At 42.4% G+C, this 15,867-nt stretch overlaps 1 protein-coding gene across 5 annotated transcripts in view; it reads left to right on the top strand.

Moving 5' to 3' along the window:
* Positions 1-15,867, top strand: part of RORA (RAR related orphan receptor A) — a 694,742-nt gene that overhangs the window by 625,077 nt on the left and 53,798 nt on the right. The window contains exon 1 of one of the 5 annotated variants that reach the window (XM_074366227.1): positions 9,682-9,703. The exons of the other annotated variants lie outside the window; for them this stretch is intronic. Coding sequence (XP_074222328.1) covers positions 9,697-9,703 — 7 coding nt within the window. The 5' untranslated portion in view covers positions 9,682-9,696. Of the gene's footprint in view, positions 1-9,681; positions 9,704-15,867 lie in introns of those variants that run through there. 5 annotated transcript variants of the gene reach the window in all.

The following is a 15,867-nucleotide window of genomic DNA, read 5'->3' as shown; positions in this document are numbered from 1 at the left end:
TGAATAAAAGGATGCTTCAGCTGCCCGGCCCTGCTCTCTGTCCGTTCTTTGTCACCAGCAGGTTTAACTTACTCAAAACCCTCCTTGTCCTTGTCCCCCTTTTACCCCTGTGTTGTTCCTCCTCCCCTGGTCAAGCCGGCACATCCCTTCTGCACTTTCGCTACTATAAACACGATCTCTGTTTTGGGAGGTGATGGCTATTTTATTTACTCATTACTTACTGAAAGTGAAGACCAGATGTCATTTCTCTTTCCTGTTGTCCTGTTCTCACTTTTACCCAATGCCCCACCTCGATTTATTGTAAAGCCTCTACTCCGTATTTGCTAAACATCAGAAGACTTGAATTTTGAAAAAAAAAAAAAAAAGGACAGAAAAAAAGAAAGAAAGAAAAAGAAAGGAAGGGAAGGAAAAGAAAAAGGAAAGGAAAAAGAAAGAAAAAGAAAGAAGAAAAGAAAAAAGGAGCCTTGGTGTCTTTTGAGAAGGGGTGAAAACCAAACAAGCTGCCTTCATTGATTAATCCAGCCGAATTTTCTCTATAGAACACCTCTCACCAGGGAAAAGTGATTAGATTCTATATGCCAGAAGAAAAAAGTGTGAAAAGCACTAACCACAAAAAATGTGATTTTGCAAGTCATATCGTCAGCCTGTCTAGTTTGCGCTCCAGGAAATGCCATAATCTTGATATTTTTTTCTTAGTTCAAAACCAATCCAACCTGAAATTCATATGAAAAATACCAAAACTCTGTCAGCTTTTACCTGCTTCTTGGCTTTGTCATTCAACAGTTACCCACTCTTCCCCTGCAAAAGAAGCTCATCTTTTTACTGATGTTAGGAAAGTGTACCAAATCACACTGACGGGTTGCTAATAAACAGTGATGCATAGGGGAGGGTATAGCTCAAGAGGCAGAGCACATGCTTAGCATGCATGAGGTCCTGGGTTCAATCCCCAGTACCTCCTCTAAAAATAAATAAACCTAATTACTTCCTCCCTCCTCCTGCCAAAAAAAAATAATAATTAAATAATGTGATAATAAATATATAAAATACTTTTTTAAAATAATGCATAGATTCAAGATAAACATATGACAAGAAAGAAGGAAGGAAGCTCTGAGGTCGGTGAGCTCTGTGTCAGAGGTCTTAGAGTTGGAGGCCAGGGAGGCCCTGGACGTGGTCTGATGTATCCTGAGATCTGGACCTGGCCTCCCCCAGGTGTCGGCAGCAGCAACCCCTGCAGTGCCCAGTGACACCCAGGGTGGACCTCGCCACTGCCTTGTTGAGGGGAAGAGGCTTCATTTGTCCTCAGGGGCATCTGACACCATACTTGGCCAGGGTGTGCCTACGCGGAGGTTTGGGTCTTGGGAGTAAATCACAGTTTCCCATCCTCTTTCCTTCAATTACAGCAGTAGTAGAGAGCAGAGAGGCGGGAGCCTTCAGTGCTGCGTCGCCTCCTGGAGGTGCCTGAAGGTTCCCGCAGGTAAGAGAGGCCTCTGGAGCGACTGCCTGGCTGTTCCCACCTCCCCAAGGCTGGGGCAAGCTTTGGCCAGCTGGAAAGGTGCACAGGAGCAGAAGGGCCCCAGCCACAAGGCTCCAGCCTGCTTTCCAACAGAGCACCACTCTCCTACCCAGAGCTTTCTTTCCTGGAGACCTTCCTCCCCATGGAGCAGCCCTTCTCAACTGGGAGCGGTTTTGACCCCCAGGAACATTTGTCAATGTCTGGAGCATCCAGTGGGTAGAGGCCAGGGATGTTGCCAAGCAGTCTACAATGTCCAGCTTCCCAAGATAAATAATTACCCAGCCCTGAATGTCAGTAGTGCTTAGATTGAGAAATCCTGCCACGCATCATGTTCTTTACCTCAAGTTCATCGTGCACCCCTCACGCATGACAGCTGCCTTTTCAACCCGAGTTCATTTCATTTAAAAGTACTTATCTTCCCTCTTAAATAAAAGTGTAAATGGAAAACCTCATTGCATGAGGGGACCTAAAAAGGGGGTAAAGTTCTAGCAAAGGGAGGCAAAGATGATCCATGTGAACTAACTCATTTAAGTTAATTTCTGCTGTTTGCAGTGGTAGAAAGACACTGGCTGTTGAAAGAGGACATCTCTTTAAAAGAGAAGGCACAAACCCAAATGCTTGGTGCCCGTGGGCAGGTGATTGAGCGTGGCCGGTAGAGGAGGCACCTGGGCCCCTGGACAACACGCACGCCATCTGGAGCGAGCCACCTCCCTTGGTTCTGACCAACTGTCACCACTTAGAATAACTGGTCCACCATTACCAGGTCTTTTGATTTTTTTTTTTCCAGGAAAATCTGGAAATCTGAACTTTGATGTGAAATTCCCTGGTTATTAACTGTTAGGAACAAATCTGAAAACCCGTAAGCTTTGGGCTGTGAATATGGGGCAGGTGAGACAAAATCTCGTCTGGTACGTGGGTCTGAATAGGCTCCCCTAGCCCTGGGGTCAAAAACTTCCAGTGACTTAGAAAGTCAGTCCAGATTGTTTAGCAGATTATTCAAGACCCTTTCAGATTAGGTCTTACCAGTAACTGAATCGCTATGCTGTACACCAGAAACACATACAACATTGCAAATCAACTCTACCTCAGCTGAAAAAACGGAGAGAGGAAAAGAAAAAAAAGAAAAAAAAGGATGAGGTCTCACCAACCCAGCTACTTACTTTCTATCCCTTCGCGCCTCTCCGCCCTTCCTTTGTACACACCGTGCAAGCTTCTGCCTGGACCTCAGCCTGGCTTTCCCTCAAGCCCATCTCACCTTTCGCTGCCTATTGAGCTGTGATATTCACTATTCATGGCCCAGGTCAGATGACAAATGAATGATCTTCCTGAATCCCCTCCAAAAAATCTGGCATGGGGTATTGTGTTATGATGGTCTTTACATCTTACCTTGTGTTCATCTGATCACCTTCCCACCTCAAGTTATACATATAAGACCTGGAGGCTAGGAACCCAACTTTATTTATTGCTCTCTCCTGCACGTAAACTTAGCTTTCAGTAAATTTGAATCACCTTCTCATGTATCATCCACCAGGATGCGCTGTGATTAATATGGCATTTTCTGTACGTAACACCAAACTTTCTCACTTCCCTTCATGTGACCAAAGTTACCCCCAAAACTAAAATAACATTAAAATGATATGATTAATGGCGGTAAGGAAATTAATGAACCTTTTTTTGCATCGTCTAAGACCTTTTATTAAGAGGGAAAAAGGTGAAACTTCAGAGACAGGTAATACTTATTAAACGTTTGGAGTGGCATTAAAATAAGTATTTTTACACAGTTAAATATTTGCGTCTGTACTTAGATGTGTAAATTACTATTCTTTGAACTTGAAGTGGATTTTGAACTGTACTCTCCATAATTATAATAATCATACAGTTTATTTATATATAGTTGGGCTATATACACATTAACCAATTAATTCTTGATCACATTGCCTAATAAGAAGACTTTCCTTGGTACCCTGTTTTTAGAGAGCACATAAGAGTGTATGTTAATTATAGACCTCTGTTATTAACTTTGCATTATACCACCCGAATGCTTACTTACTTAACAATTTACCAACATCAAGGGGGTAGGTGGGCAAGAAACTTATATCAGAATTACCTTCTGTTTTCCAGCCAAGAGGCAAGTGAAATTTATAAATCCATCAAATACTTGGCCTGAGTTCAAGGACAATTTCTTCTCCTTAAGTGTTTTGAGTGGTTGTTCAAGAGGATGGGTTGACTTTCTCAATTCAGGTCCCATCATAATTAGCTAGGTTTTGTGAAAAAACAAAAACAAAAACAAACAAACAAACAAAAAACTGGGATGATAGATATATGTATTGGAGCCAAAATGAGTTTGATTATAATCTTGGTTCTGTGTAAGCAATACAGCTAAAAATTAAGTTACCCCCATTTGGTTGTGCTTTCAGAAGTTGCTATCGTCTGCTGCCTATCTCATTAAAAGACTACCTTTATCATGAATTTTAACACAAAACAGATCCATTTGGAGAAATTCCATTGCAAAGGAGAAAAGAGTCATTTACTGAATAACATAGGTTTAGGCTCAAGGCTATATATATATAAATGTGATACAAATGGGAAGATTGGACAAATGAGATTTATCTCATTATTCAACAGTGAGGTATTCCAAATGCCTCTACTAATGAATACAGAAAAATAGATGACATACAACATACACACTGTGAGTCACATTTGCAGAATTATTTTTGCCACCTCTACCACCGTCTGAAACCAATCCTGTTTGAACAGCTACAGTTCTTGAGTTTCTGGTTACAAGAAACAGCTCCTTTAAAAATAAAAAAAAATAAAAAAAAAACTAAAATAAATACATTAAAAAGACAATGTCTTATCTGTGGAATTTACCTTCATGGAAGAACTCTTGGGAATACATCAGCGTTATCTAAGTCTGATTGTGTTGTCCTCTGGTAAACCTCTATTGTCCCTTGAAGTCAGCCCACATGAAAAGAAGACAATGTCCTTCTTCAAAGAGCCTGAGGGTTCAGGAACACTCGGTCTTTTTGCTGAGATACTGGTGGGACACAATAGATAATACTCACCGAGCTCACAGCGAGGTCACTGCTTGTCTGTCGCAGTTTGTAAGCGGTTGGTTGTGGCATTGAATTGAAAAGCCCCAAAGAGTGAAGCAAAATGTATCATGATACTATCATTGCACTGGTTACAGGGTTTTAACTTGGGTCTTAGGAGGGGATTGAGCAATTTAAACATCAGTGTTTAGATGCTCTCATGTAATTTTCTTAGCATAATCTTGTTTTACCTTGAGAAAATAGTTTTTAATCTAGAATTCTCTCTGATTCCCCATCCCCCCAGATATATTTGAACAATATATCTGTCGAAAGGTCAAGTCGAAGATGACTTGCTCCCATGGGCCCCCGTCTCTCATGGTTAGCGGATTGTCCTAATGAGACCAAAAGATCAGATTTATGACAGCCCAGGAGACTTCCAACACAGGAAAACAGTTTTTTGCAGCCTCAGCTGTACCCCTAACCGGAACCAGCTCTCTCATAAGTGGAAGTAAAAGTAATCAGACGAGCGAGTGTGCATGCTTCTGTCCAAATTCTCATCCCTGTGAGTTAAAAAGCAGCTCCCAAAGAAGGTCCCAGTTGGCGGGCCTGACGTGAAGGAGCACGATGTTCAGTCACAGTCAGCAACAGTAACAGCACAAGCTGTCCTTTGTGGAATTACTTTTCTGTCTGCCAGGCCCCGGGCTAAGCCGTCAACGTGCATGGTCACATTTCCTTTCTGACAGCTCCCTAAGTGGGAGCCATTATTCCCCTTTTACAGATGGAGGGAGCCGAGGATGGGAGAGGTCAGAGTGACTTGCACCAGGCCACACGGTGCTGTGAACTGGGACTGGAATTTAGGTGCCCCATCCCAGAGCCTCTCAGCCCTGTCTCCACAGTCATGCGGTGTCATGATTGTCTGCGCGTGTTCATTGTCTGGACGTAGAATTCACAAGCTAGTGGGAGGAAGTGAGTAGTGCCAGGCACGCTTCAGATAGAAGGGCTGTGGAAGGACGCGTGAGGGGACACAGTGAAGGCTGGACCCAGGAGCACAGGATGCCATGAGGGCACTGCATCCAATGCTGAGGGCCGTGATCGCCCTTCTGTCACTATATACGCCGTGGTGACCAGTGTGTGTACTTGCTGTGTTGGAACAAAGTTCCCGGTAACAGCTCAGAGTGACCTGAAACCTGTGTCCTGACAAACAATGTCTGTGATGTCGCCACACAGGAAAAGCCACGGTTTGAACCTCTGCAGAGCCGTTTCCTAACAGACTCTGGGTTTACAATAAGAGCTACCGTTTACTGAGGGCCCCCTCCGCCCTAAGCACTGTGCTGTCTCATTAGGACATCATGAGGTGAGGTGAGGGGGAAGATCCTCGAGGCTCCAGGAAGTTTTCCTGAGCTCTGTTTATGTAAGTGGCAGACCAGGAACCCTGAGTGTTCTTCAGCGCCCCAATAGATGAAAATATACACAAGGACTAAAGTCCCGTGAGTCTTCCCCAAATGCACAGGGTAGACTTCATTTTGATGTGACGTGAGATACCTTCGAGATCAAAGCCTGTTTAATATCCTCTCTCCACTGGAATAAACGCACACTTCAGCCAGACAACAAGAAGTGGAACCCCACGTGGAAACGGCAGATCTATCCAGTTAGATAAAGAAGCACAAAGGGATGGAAAGTTGTCCAGCATAGCTGGTATTTGCAGTCAGAATTCTGTACAGAGTAGGTGCTAAGCAAGTTTTGTGATTTGTTTTAGTAACAGGGATTTTTGTCTGAATATCTGAATATTCGCCTCATTTTAGTTTTGCTCTGGGAGGCTGACTCTGTGTTCACTTTGAGAGAATTTCAACTTATACAGACATAGTTTTAGATTGACATTGATTTTCCTTTTGTTTTTCTTGACCCCTTTGGAAATGCATTGGTATTTTACAATTTGGGATCTATTACATTATGGAAAGGGGTCCAAAAACTTGGGAGCAATCTTGTGGTTAAACAATCTTCCTCAAGTCTTCCTGAATCTACAACACTGGGTGAAATTCTTCCTTTCGTTTCAAAGTTAAAGAGTTTAAATTTTTCTTCATTATTTCCTTATCACAATCACAATTATGTCTCAATTACTTATAAATATTTGCATTTTCTAATATCAAAAAATACAAATTAAAACTTGCCCTGTATAGAAGCACTTGTATTTAAAACATCACCACCAAAATATGTGTATATGAAGATGTGTGTGTAAAGACACGTACGTATTTAAAACCTTGTCTCCAGGAGTGAAATCTGTGAATACTTTTTTTTTTATACTTTCCTGTATTTTCTAAATTCGTTCAATAAGCCTGTGTAATTTTTAAATAGGAAAAAGAATTTAGCCTAAAATTCCAGTTAAATGTTAGCAGCTGATGCGAAGGGCAAATTAACAAATTGCTAGAGCAGCCACATTAGATGGAAGTTAACTACTTGAATACAGTTATTAAGCATAACCATTAAAAAAAAAAATGGAATGGCAGCTCAGTTCCCATGTTAATGAAATAAGGGTGTGACTGGGGCAAGTTGACCCTGGTTATGTCACAGGATTTTGGCTATTTCAGAAAGCACTCTTGAAAACAAAAATAAAACAGGAAAAAAAGAAAAAAGAAAAAAAAATTTAAAAAGGACTCTTGTTCCTCAGTATTTTTTTTAAGTGATGTACATTTTACTATACAGCCAGATTGCATTTTGTGGCCATATAATCACTTTCAACCTAAATCTCTTTAAACAGCAAGTCAGATTCTCTGGAGAGATCTGAATTTAATACAGTCTCATAGGAAACAAAGTAAAGACTTGCTCGGATAAACTTCTCACTTTGCCAGATATGAACTACACACGATGGGGTGCTGTGGTCCAAAATGAGCTAAAACCACAAATTCAGATTGTTCACAGACTTCTTGTTATAACTTCAGTTAATCCCTTAAGAAAGGTCAACCAACTATAGTACCTTCTGGCTGTTTATAACAAAGAAAAAAAGACAGTAGGCAGAATTTATCAAGTATACGTATTTGGCTTAGAATTTTTTTTGGAGCATAAAATTTGTCTTGTTGAAGTTATATTAAATCAATTTTCTATTCCTTGAAACCTATCTACTTGAAGACATCGAGATGAGGTTCAGAAACTTTCTCAAACTGAATGTGCTTTCGGTAATTGTCAAGCCATGATGCAAACAAAAGAAAGGTGACTGCGTGCTCTCTAAACACACTTTCTGGGTCACTTGAGGAACGTGGTCTTACAGTGCCTTTTGTTGTCTTCCTGCTACTGCAGTACCTCACCCATGATAAATCTGTCCTCTTGCAACCTCTTCTATCAGGAACCATCTGAGGACTTAGGAAGTAAGCAAACAGGCTGTTGGGTTGCCAAAACAGAGTCCCAAAGTTCAAGCACGACAGACAGCTCATGCACTTGACTCAGAGGAAACCCCTGTAGACCCAATACATCCTAATTGTAATTGGCTTTTATACAGATCCTCTGACAAGTCTGGTTATCTGGTTAGGTTCCAAGCACACAGCTAATTCTAAATGAAATATAATTGTAAGTAGAAGGAGAACCTCATGATATGTAGATACGGCTACAGATGGAAGGGGAAGGACTGATAAAGGGGGGAAATCTGTACAAAAGAACAGGAGACTAGGGCATTTAGCTTTGGGGCAAAATGAGAAGGCCTTGGGAGTATTACAGCATATAAAGTAATTTTGTGCTGCTTCGATACATTTCCGATAAGTTTTAATATATTTTTATTGAAGTGTAGCCAGTTTACAATGTTGTGTCAATTTCTGGTGTATAGCACAGTGCCTCAGTCACATAGGAACATACATATATTCGTTTTCATGTTACTTTTAACCGTAAGTTACTGCAAGATATTGAATATAGTTCCCTGTGCTACACAGTATAAACTTGTTGTTTATCTATTTTATACATAGTCATTAGTATCTGCAAGTCTCGAACTCCCAGTTTATCCCTTCCTTCCCCCTTCAATAAATTTTGTAAGGATACTTCATCATCAGGAAAGAGTAAATGATGCTCCAAATAGTCTAAGAAGGGGAGAAATTTGTCATGATTTTAGAAATATTCCGTGAGAAAGGATTTACAATAACTACCTGCTTTGTTTTGATGTGCTTGTTTAGATAAAACTCCAGCTATTAGAAGATCGATCTATCCCAAGTTACTTAGTAAGGCTCTCATCAGCTGAGACTGCTGCTTGCTCTGGGGATGCTCTAAAATGCACACTGGGCACAAAGGTTTCTGAAGTCAGGGGAATTTACTTCCTTGAATTCTTTGAGAGAACTGTCTAGAAAATGACTTCTGTTTGTTTCCAATTTGCAAGATGTTTCTCTTGCAGCCCAGGGGAACATGCTCCCGGTGCATGGTGGGCTTGGCCAACTGGAGGACCAAGGACAGAATTTCCTGTTTATCCTCCCCTCCCAGAGTTTGTAACAGTTGCCTCTGGTGATTTAAACTCAAGCCAGGCTGAGCTTGTGCTTCGTTACATAATAGTACAAAGTAACTTCGCCAAACACTGGCGTTCACTACCCTGGCCCTTCCTGTCATGTAACCACGACCCCTGTGATTTTTGCTGATTCCAAATGAAGGCCAAACCACATCTTACACATCCTCTTCTAGGGCCAAAAAGCCCCACGCTCTAGTTCCCGGTGAACCATGACAGGTGTGTGCAATTTAGATCTTACTTAAGAAAGCGAGTTAATTTTATGTATGAACTATAGAGGAATAACACAGATTCTTTCCTGGCAACTTGAAGTTCAGCCTTCACAGAATCAGAGAGTACTGGACAGAAGGAATATAGGAAGCAGAAAATTATTCCTGCCAGCAAGGAGAAGGAGGAGGAATTTCTTTAGAACAAAAGGAGAAAAAGATATCCAGTGACAGTGGGATTAAATCGGAGAGTCGGAGTTGGCGATTAAAAGGGTATTTATGGGGTACTTAAAACTGCTGTTCGAGCATTTGGGGATGTTCACACCTCTGGAGATAATGCAGAAATATACGCTCCAATAAATCTCTTCCTTGTCATTTGTCACTGAACTAGGGTGGACATACAAATGTTCCTAGAGGAAAGATGGGGAGGCAATGTATTCACAAAAGGAAGATAAGGAAGTTCAGACTGGATCCATGAATGGTGGGGGTAAATAGCCATTGTAATTTGCGAGGTTTCTTCATTTTAGAAGGCTTGTAGGAGGAAGTGAGGTTTGAATCAAATGTGGAGTTTCCAGTAGAGCCGAAAATGAGAGGTAGAGAAGGGAAACCATGAACTTCCAGGCACCGAGGACCTCATCAGTGGCCAGTGGGTTCGTGGATGCTGATTTGGCTCGTGACCCACAGCCACTATCACCCACCCCGCCTCCTCAGAAGTGTAGTGGGCGGTAGTCAGTGGCAACGTCTTCACCTATAGAGTAGACAGATCTAAGACGACGGCCTGGATCCTCAGAGCAGGAAAAACATTTCCCTGAAATACTTAGATAAGTAACGCAAAACTTGTTTTTTGAAGTCCGCTTTAGTTCTTTATCTTTGTGTGATGTGCTCATGAAAGAGAAGGGGCATGGGAAGAGGCGAAAACAAATGGTTAAAATTCAGAAGTTTTCCTCCGTGTTCCTCTCCATGAAGCTCTCCACAGCACCTTCAGTTTGGAGGATCGATTTCATACAGGGATGGATAGGGAACTCAGGGCACCTGCCACCCCATCCACACTCAGATGGGTCTAAAGAAGAGAGAGCATGAAATAAAGGCGAGACACACCCACGAGGGATCCCATTCTTTCCCCAAACATTCACCCGAGTTACCAGATGCTCTAACAGCTTTCATTACAGATAATACAAAATCCCTCTGTTGTCTATGCTTCTTTGGAACGTACAGGGACACCCCCCCCTTTCCAGTGGGGGAGACTTGTGGAACAGAAAGAAATGGCAGAAAATAGGTCAGTGAAGTCAAGTGACCTCCCCAGATGGGTGTTTCGAGATGTGTAAGCTGTGGTTCCACAGTCACCACCCAGATTCACTTAACGTAAAGGCCAGAAGTGGAAAAATGTTTTCTGGGCAGGTGGAACAGGGGCAGATGAAGAAGTGGGTTATCGTTCTTCTTTCAAATAACTACCACTTGAAACACTTTTTTTAAAGTTTCCTTAAAGTCATTTTGCTCAACAGATGACAGTATTTCTTAGAAAAGAAGCAGAAACAAACGTCAAGCAATGTGAGTATCCAGCCAATCATCACCACCCCTCTCTTCGCACCTGTGAATATGCAACACAATTTCTTTTTCCTTTACTGGCCCCATTCTGCTTGAATATCCCAACATCGTGCAATCACTTCTTGTTTCAAGCAGTAACCTAACACCAAACAGAATTTAAACATAGCCACTAATTCTTTTGAACAAGGCTGTGTTGGCAATTATGAAACAGGGCAGACGTTGGCAAGTGCTTTCGGAATAATTACAGGGTTCCTCGAGTGGTACAGTATAAGTAATTGCTAGTTTAAAAGCGATATTGTGAGCAGCAATTTATACTAAAATTTATATTTGCTCCTTGAAACCAATATACGTCAAGAGTGGCTCACTCCCATCCCCACATCTCCACCTTGAAATCTCAAGGGCTTTGGAAGCTTTTGAATCCGCTGCACTTTTAAGTTAGCAAGCCAACTCCAAGGACGGCTGGGCTGTAGTAAATAAGGGTAAGAGTAATGCATTTAATAAATGGGCATGAATGAAGTAATGAAACTCTGCCAGCTCTGGCCACCCAGCCTGCTCCCGGGATACTGACGTGCAGAAAGGCCATTTTGGTACAGAGAGATGCTGAGAAGTGCAGTGGTATCACTTTTGCTGGCAAGTAGGGCACCCCGAAGAAGGTTATCACCATCTCTTTGGCTTATGATGGTGTGGATGCGAGACACAGAGGACGGAGACACAGGAAGCTGGCGGAGGTAATGCAGCTCTAAAGTAGCCACAGAGACACATTAAAATTGTTTCCCTCTCTGGAGATTTTCATTTTGTCCTATGGCACATTAAAGGTGGGTAGGGATGTCAGCAAAGTAGAGGGTGGGGGCGGTGATGGAGGCAAGCTGTTTGGGAAGGACTGTCCTCTCGGGGTAAATGCTGAATAGATCCCTTTCTTTGCTAAGCAGGTGACTGTGCATGTCATCTTCTTGTCTTTCTCTTCTTGATCCTAGTGGCTTCTCTTACCCAGTCTGAGAACTCCCCTGAGATGTTCGCATCCCGAATGTTTCTCACCAAAGTAGCTAGTGTTCTGGGATATAATGTGTTGATTGTTTCAATCGCTGTTCCTGGTTTCTGCTCTCTCAAACCCTTTTAAACCATATTTTCCATGATTGTTCAATGCCGGCTTTGGTATTTAAATAAGCCTTTCAATGGGTCATTAGCTCCGTAATTAATTCTAGCTATTTTTAAATGGTGCCTTGGTTATTAAAGAGCTGCCATATTCTCAACAGCCTTGTCTTTCTTGGAGCATCCGTAAGCATTAGCTGATCTTTCTTTTTTTTAGTGCCAAAAATATTGTATTTTTTTTTTCTCCTTTCAAATATATTCCTCATTGGTAGGAAGAGTCAAACTTCTTGAATGAGGACAGAAAATATTTAACTGTTGCACTTCTGAATGAGAGCCTTGGGCTTTTATTTTTCTTGCAAATGATCTCAACAAATAACCATCAAGGACTTCCTGTAGGCCAGGCCCTGCCCTATATATTTTTCACTTACATTTTTAAAACCGATATTGGCAAATCACAGGATCTGAGTAGGAGGGGACTTTATGGAGAAGTCACTAGGACATTTAGCCAGTTAGTTGCAGAGCCAGGACTAGAACCCAGACCACCGACTCTTGGCCTGTCCTTTCCGTTTCTTATGCTTTGTTGTGTGATATTAACATAGCTCTTAGTCTCTGTGACACTGGCAGCGGCTTGCCGATTCTAATATTAGAACCAGCGAGCCTGGCCCCACACCCTTGGCAGACATTGCCATCCACCACAGCTCAGGGCACCTCAGCCAACATCCCAAGCATCCATTAGAAATCTATCTGACTTGGACAATGAGCTGAAACCCACTTGCCACCTCGACCTTATAGTAATCCCAGGATAAAGCAGTAATGCCTGGTTCAGAAAAGCAGATGGAGATTAACTTTGATTATTGAGTATTATCTGAGATCAGATAAAAACACCAATAGCTCAGATAATAATAGTAATAGGGCTACCATTGTGTGCCAGGCACGTTGCAAGTTGCTCAGCTGTCTTCTTGCACTGAGCCTCCTGACAACCCTGTGAAATAGTTACTCTTATCTCTGTGGTGTGAATTACCAGAGGATCAGAGAAGCCAAACAACTTGCCTGTGATCACTGAGCTGATGAGTGGCCGGCTCAGCTTTTGCACCCGGATCTCTCTATCTCTAAAGCTACTTTTTGACATCTAACAGCCTACCCAGGGCACCCATGTGCTGGGCACTTGGGGACCAGCCCTCTGTGTCAGAAGAGTATCACTGCATTTCTCATTCATGAGAGTCCCCTTGCCTCCACCCCCAGCCCCTGCCTTTTTTACCCCCATTCCTATGAATTCCTTTGGCATCTTTGGGTTGCAGGTTCTAGTAAATGGAGTTCAGAAAAGAATGCTTGTCCTAAGCAATTTGTGTTTGTTGCATTTTATGATAAATTGAGAATCCATTCATTTATTTTGGTTCTAAGGAAATGCCTAGGGCTGTCTCGGGTAGTGCTAACAACCCTTTTGTTCCCTCTGGGGTGACAGAGATTACTTGCTAGAAGCACGTGATAGGATTCCCTAATTTATTCATGCCTTTAGAGCACCTGCTGTGTGTCAGGCACTGAGCTAGGTGCTGGGGATATCGGATGAGGAGCAAAGACTGATCCCTGGCTATATACCTTCCATTCTCAATGTGTGGAGACAGCTGATAATTACGTAGCGTTCCAGGGAGTGATAAAGAATGAAGAATCAATCCAAGTATGACAATAGCAGATGACTTGGGGGTAGAAGGCCAGGGGTGCCTCTGGTTTTTTATTTCCTGTGGACCCTAGGACATATATTGAGGGAGACTTTAAAAGGCAGGCTAAATTTCTGTGTCTCTAGATATGTCTGCAGTGCACTGTGGCCAGGACTGGGACTGGGGAAGAATGCCAAGTGGACACAATTTTATTTCAATATCATCTTCCTCTTTGGCACCACCATCATCTTCCCAATCTGCCGGAACCTTGTCTTCCTGATGACCCTCTCCACCCCCAGCTGCCCAGTGTTCTGCCCGTGATGCCAAAGCTCCCTGCCTTTCCCCAACACCACTGCTGTGAGCCATGGGCCGTGCTGCGTTTTGTGTCACCAAGGTCAGGGCCCCTGCGGCTGCGAAGATGTCAACGAGCCACCCCTCTGAGAAACTAACCTGCTCACTCACTCCTCCCAAGGCAGCGATTTTTGTCGATTCTGGTTCTGTTTTCTCACGTGTGAAATGGGGAGGTGGGGGCAAACCTAGTTGAAAAGATGGCAGGAGAGGGAGCTGATGTGGGTGAAAATGTCTCCATGGTCTCCCCCTAGGTTGGTCACCTCAGGACAATCATTTTACCTCTCCAAGCGCCAGGTGCCTTGGCGGAAGTCACAGGCTGGGTGGGGTCATCGCAGGGATTTTTACAGGCCTGGAGTTCTGTGATGTGAAAGGTTCGGTTTAGCTTTTTAGAACATGCTAAAGAAAACAAAAGCTGTGATTCACGAGAGGCGAATCAGACTTTACAGTCTAACCTAGAGAAGGAGTTTCAGACAGGGAAGGGGCCAGAGAGGTATCCCTGCAAGGGCAGTGGGAGGATTTCCTCGAGGTTTTCTAACTTCCCTTCCTGAGGCCGGTTAGTGTGAACGGACTGTATTTCAGATTGTTAATGAAAGGGGAACAAAGAGGAGTCTTCATACGCCCAAACTACCCTCAGTATCTTCAGCCTTAGAAACAGCACATTTTAGGTAAGCCACCACATCTGCTGACCAAGCTGCAGGAACTGAGCAGAGGTCAGAACCAGCCAAAGCATCAAAATCACTTCCGGGTGTAAGTGACCGGCTTCTGCTTCCTCGGCGTCTGTCATCTTACTCCCTATCGAGGTCAGAGTGGTAAAGCTGCTGTGCAGTATGCGTTTCCTTTTGCTTAAAAGATAAGAGATTATCAAGACAACAGGCAAGGGAACTGAATCACTCTTACCAATAATTTCCAGGTGCTGAAAAAATAAATGTGCACAGATCTCTTCTGCGTGGCTGTGGTCATGCACTGCGTATTCCTTGTACAGCTGTAGTTAGCACTTAAGTGATGCCACTTATGGACTCCTGAGACATCTCCTTGCAGAAGTCTGAAAGGTGAACAGATGCGACTGAATTCGTCTCTGTCTTGACTTCTTGTAAAGGTGTTGGTTGAGTGTGATGAGAAACACATGGTCCACACCGCGAATCTTCTGCCCAAACTAAGTGAGCAAAAAGAGTAGCAAAACCAGCATGTTTCTGCCAAGTGCTTCTTTTGTTTTCTGTAAGTGTGGTAAGGATGTCACATGATTGAAAACTTATTTTTGTAAGCCAGTATATTGGGTGTAATTTTGAGGTGTGAATTCAGCCATTCATAGCTTGAACTGTTATTATTTCAGAATTAAGATGGCTTAATTGAGATTCCTTCTTCATCTCTTTTGAGAGTCACCATTTACATGATAATATATACCTTCATTTACATCTTTTTTTGACTGTCCTTGAGGAAAACAAACAACATGAAAAAAATTCATTCTTTTCCAGTGAAAGCTTATTATGCACTTCAATCTTTTTAATGTCCAAATCAGATGGATGGATAACTAATGGCACTTCTATTGATATTTTCCAGATATGATTCTATAGTAAAACAAACATTTTAATGTCTTTTTGGTGAGCACTGACTGAGGAAACCGTTGATACAAAGATTATAAATTCTTAGGCTTTAAACATTATTCTTTGAAATGACTGTGTTGTGAGTTTTAAAACGTTAAAATGCCCATCCAGATTTCAAGCCTTATGTGTTCTGTACTTTTTACCAGGGCAAAAGCAGCTCAAATTATAAACAGTTACATTCTTTGTCCACTGAGTTTTCAAATATCACTTATGTTTTATTTTATGAAATGAGCTACGTTGTCCTTGTGATTTCATCGAAGGCTTTAAGAAAATCAGACACTTACAAAGCAAAACTTAAAAAACTCTGGGGTCCCATTTGCGGCTGTTTCCCAATACAAATAATACAATATAAATTTTTGTTTCCTTTGTAGATTAGAAAGGAGGTGCGGAGGATGGAGAGTGAC

This window comes from Camelus bactrianus, chromosome 6 (assembly GCF_048773025.1).
Source record: "Camelus bactrianus isolate YW-2024 breed Bactrian camel chromosome 6, ASM4877302v1, whole genome shotgun sequence".
In the NCBI taxonomy this organism is placed as follows: Eukaryota; Metazoa; Chordata; class Mammalia; order Artiodactyla; family Camelidae; genus Camelus; species Camelus bactrianus.
Note: the sequence above shows the minus strand (reverse complement) of the source record. Positions and strands in the feature narration are given on the sequence as shown.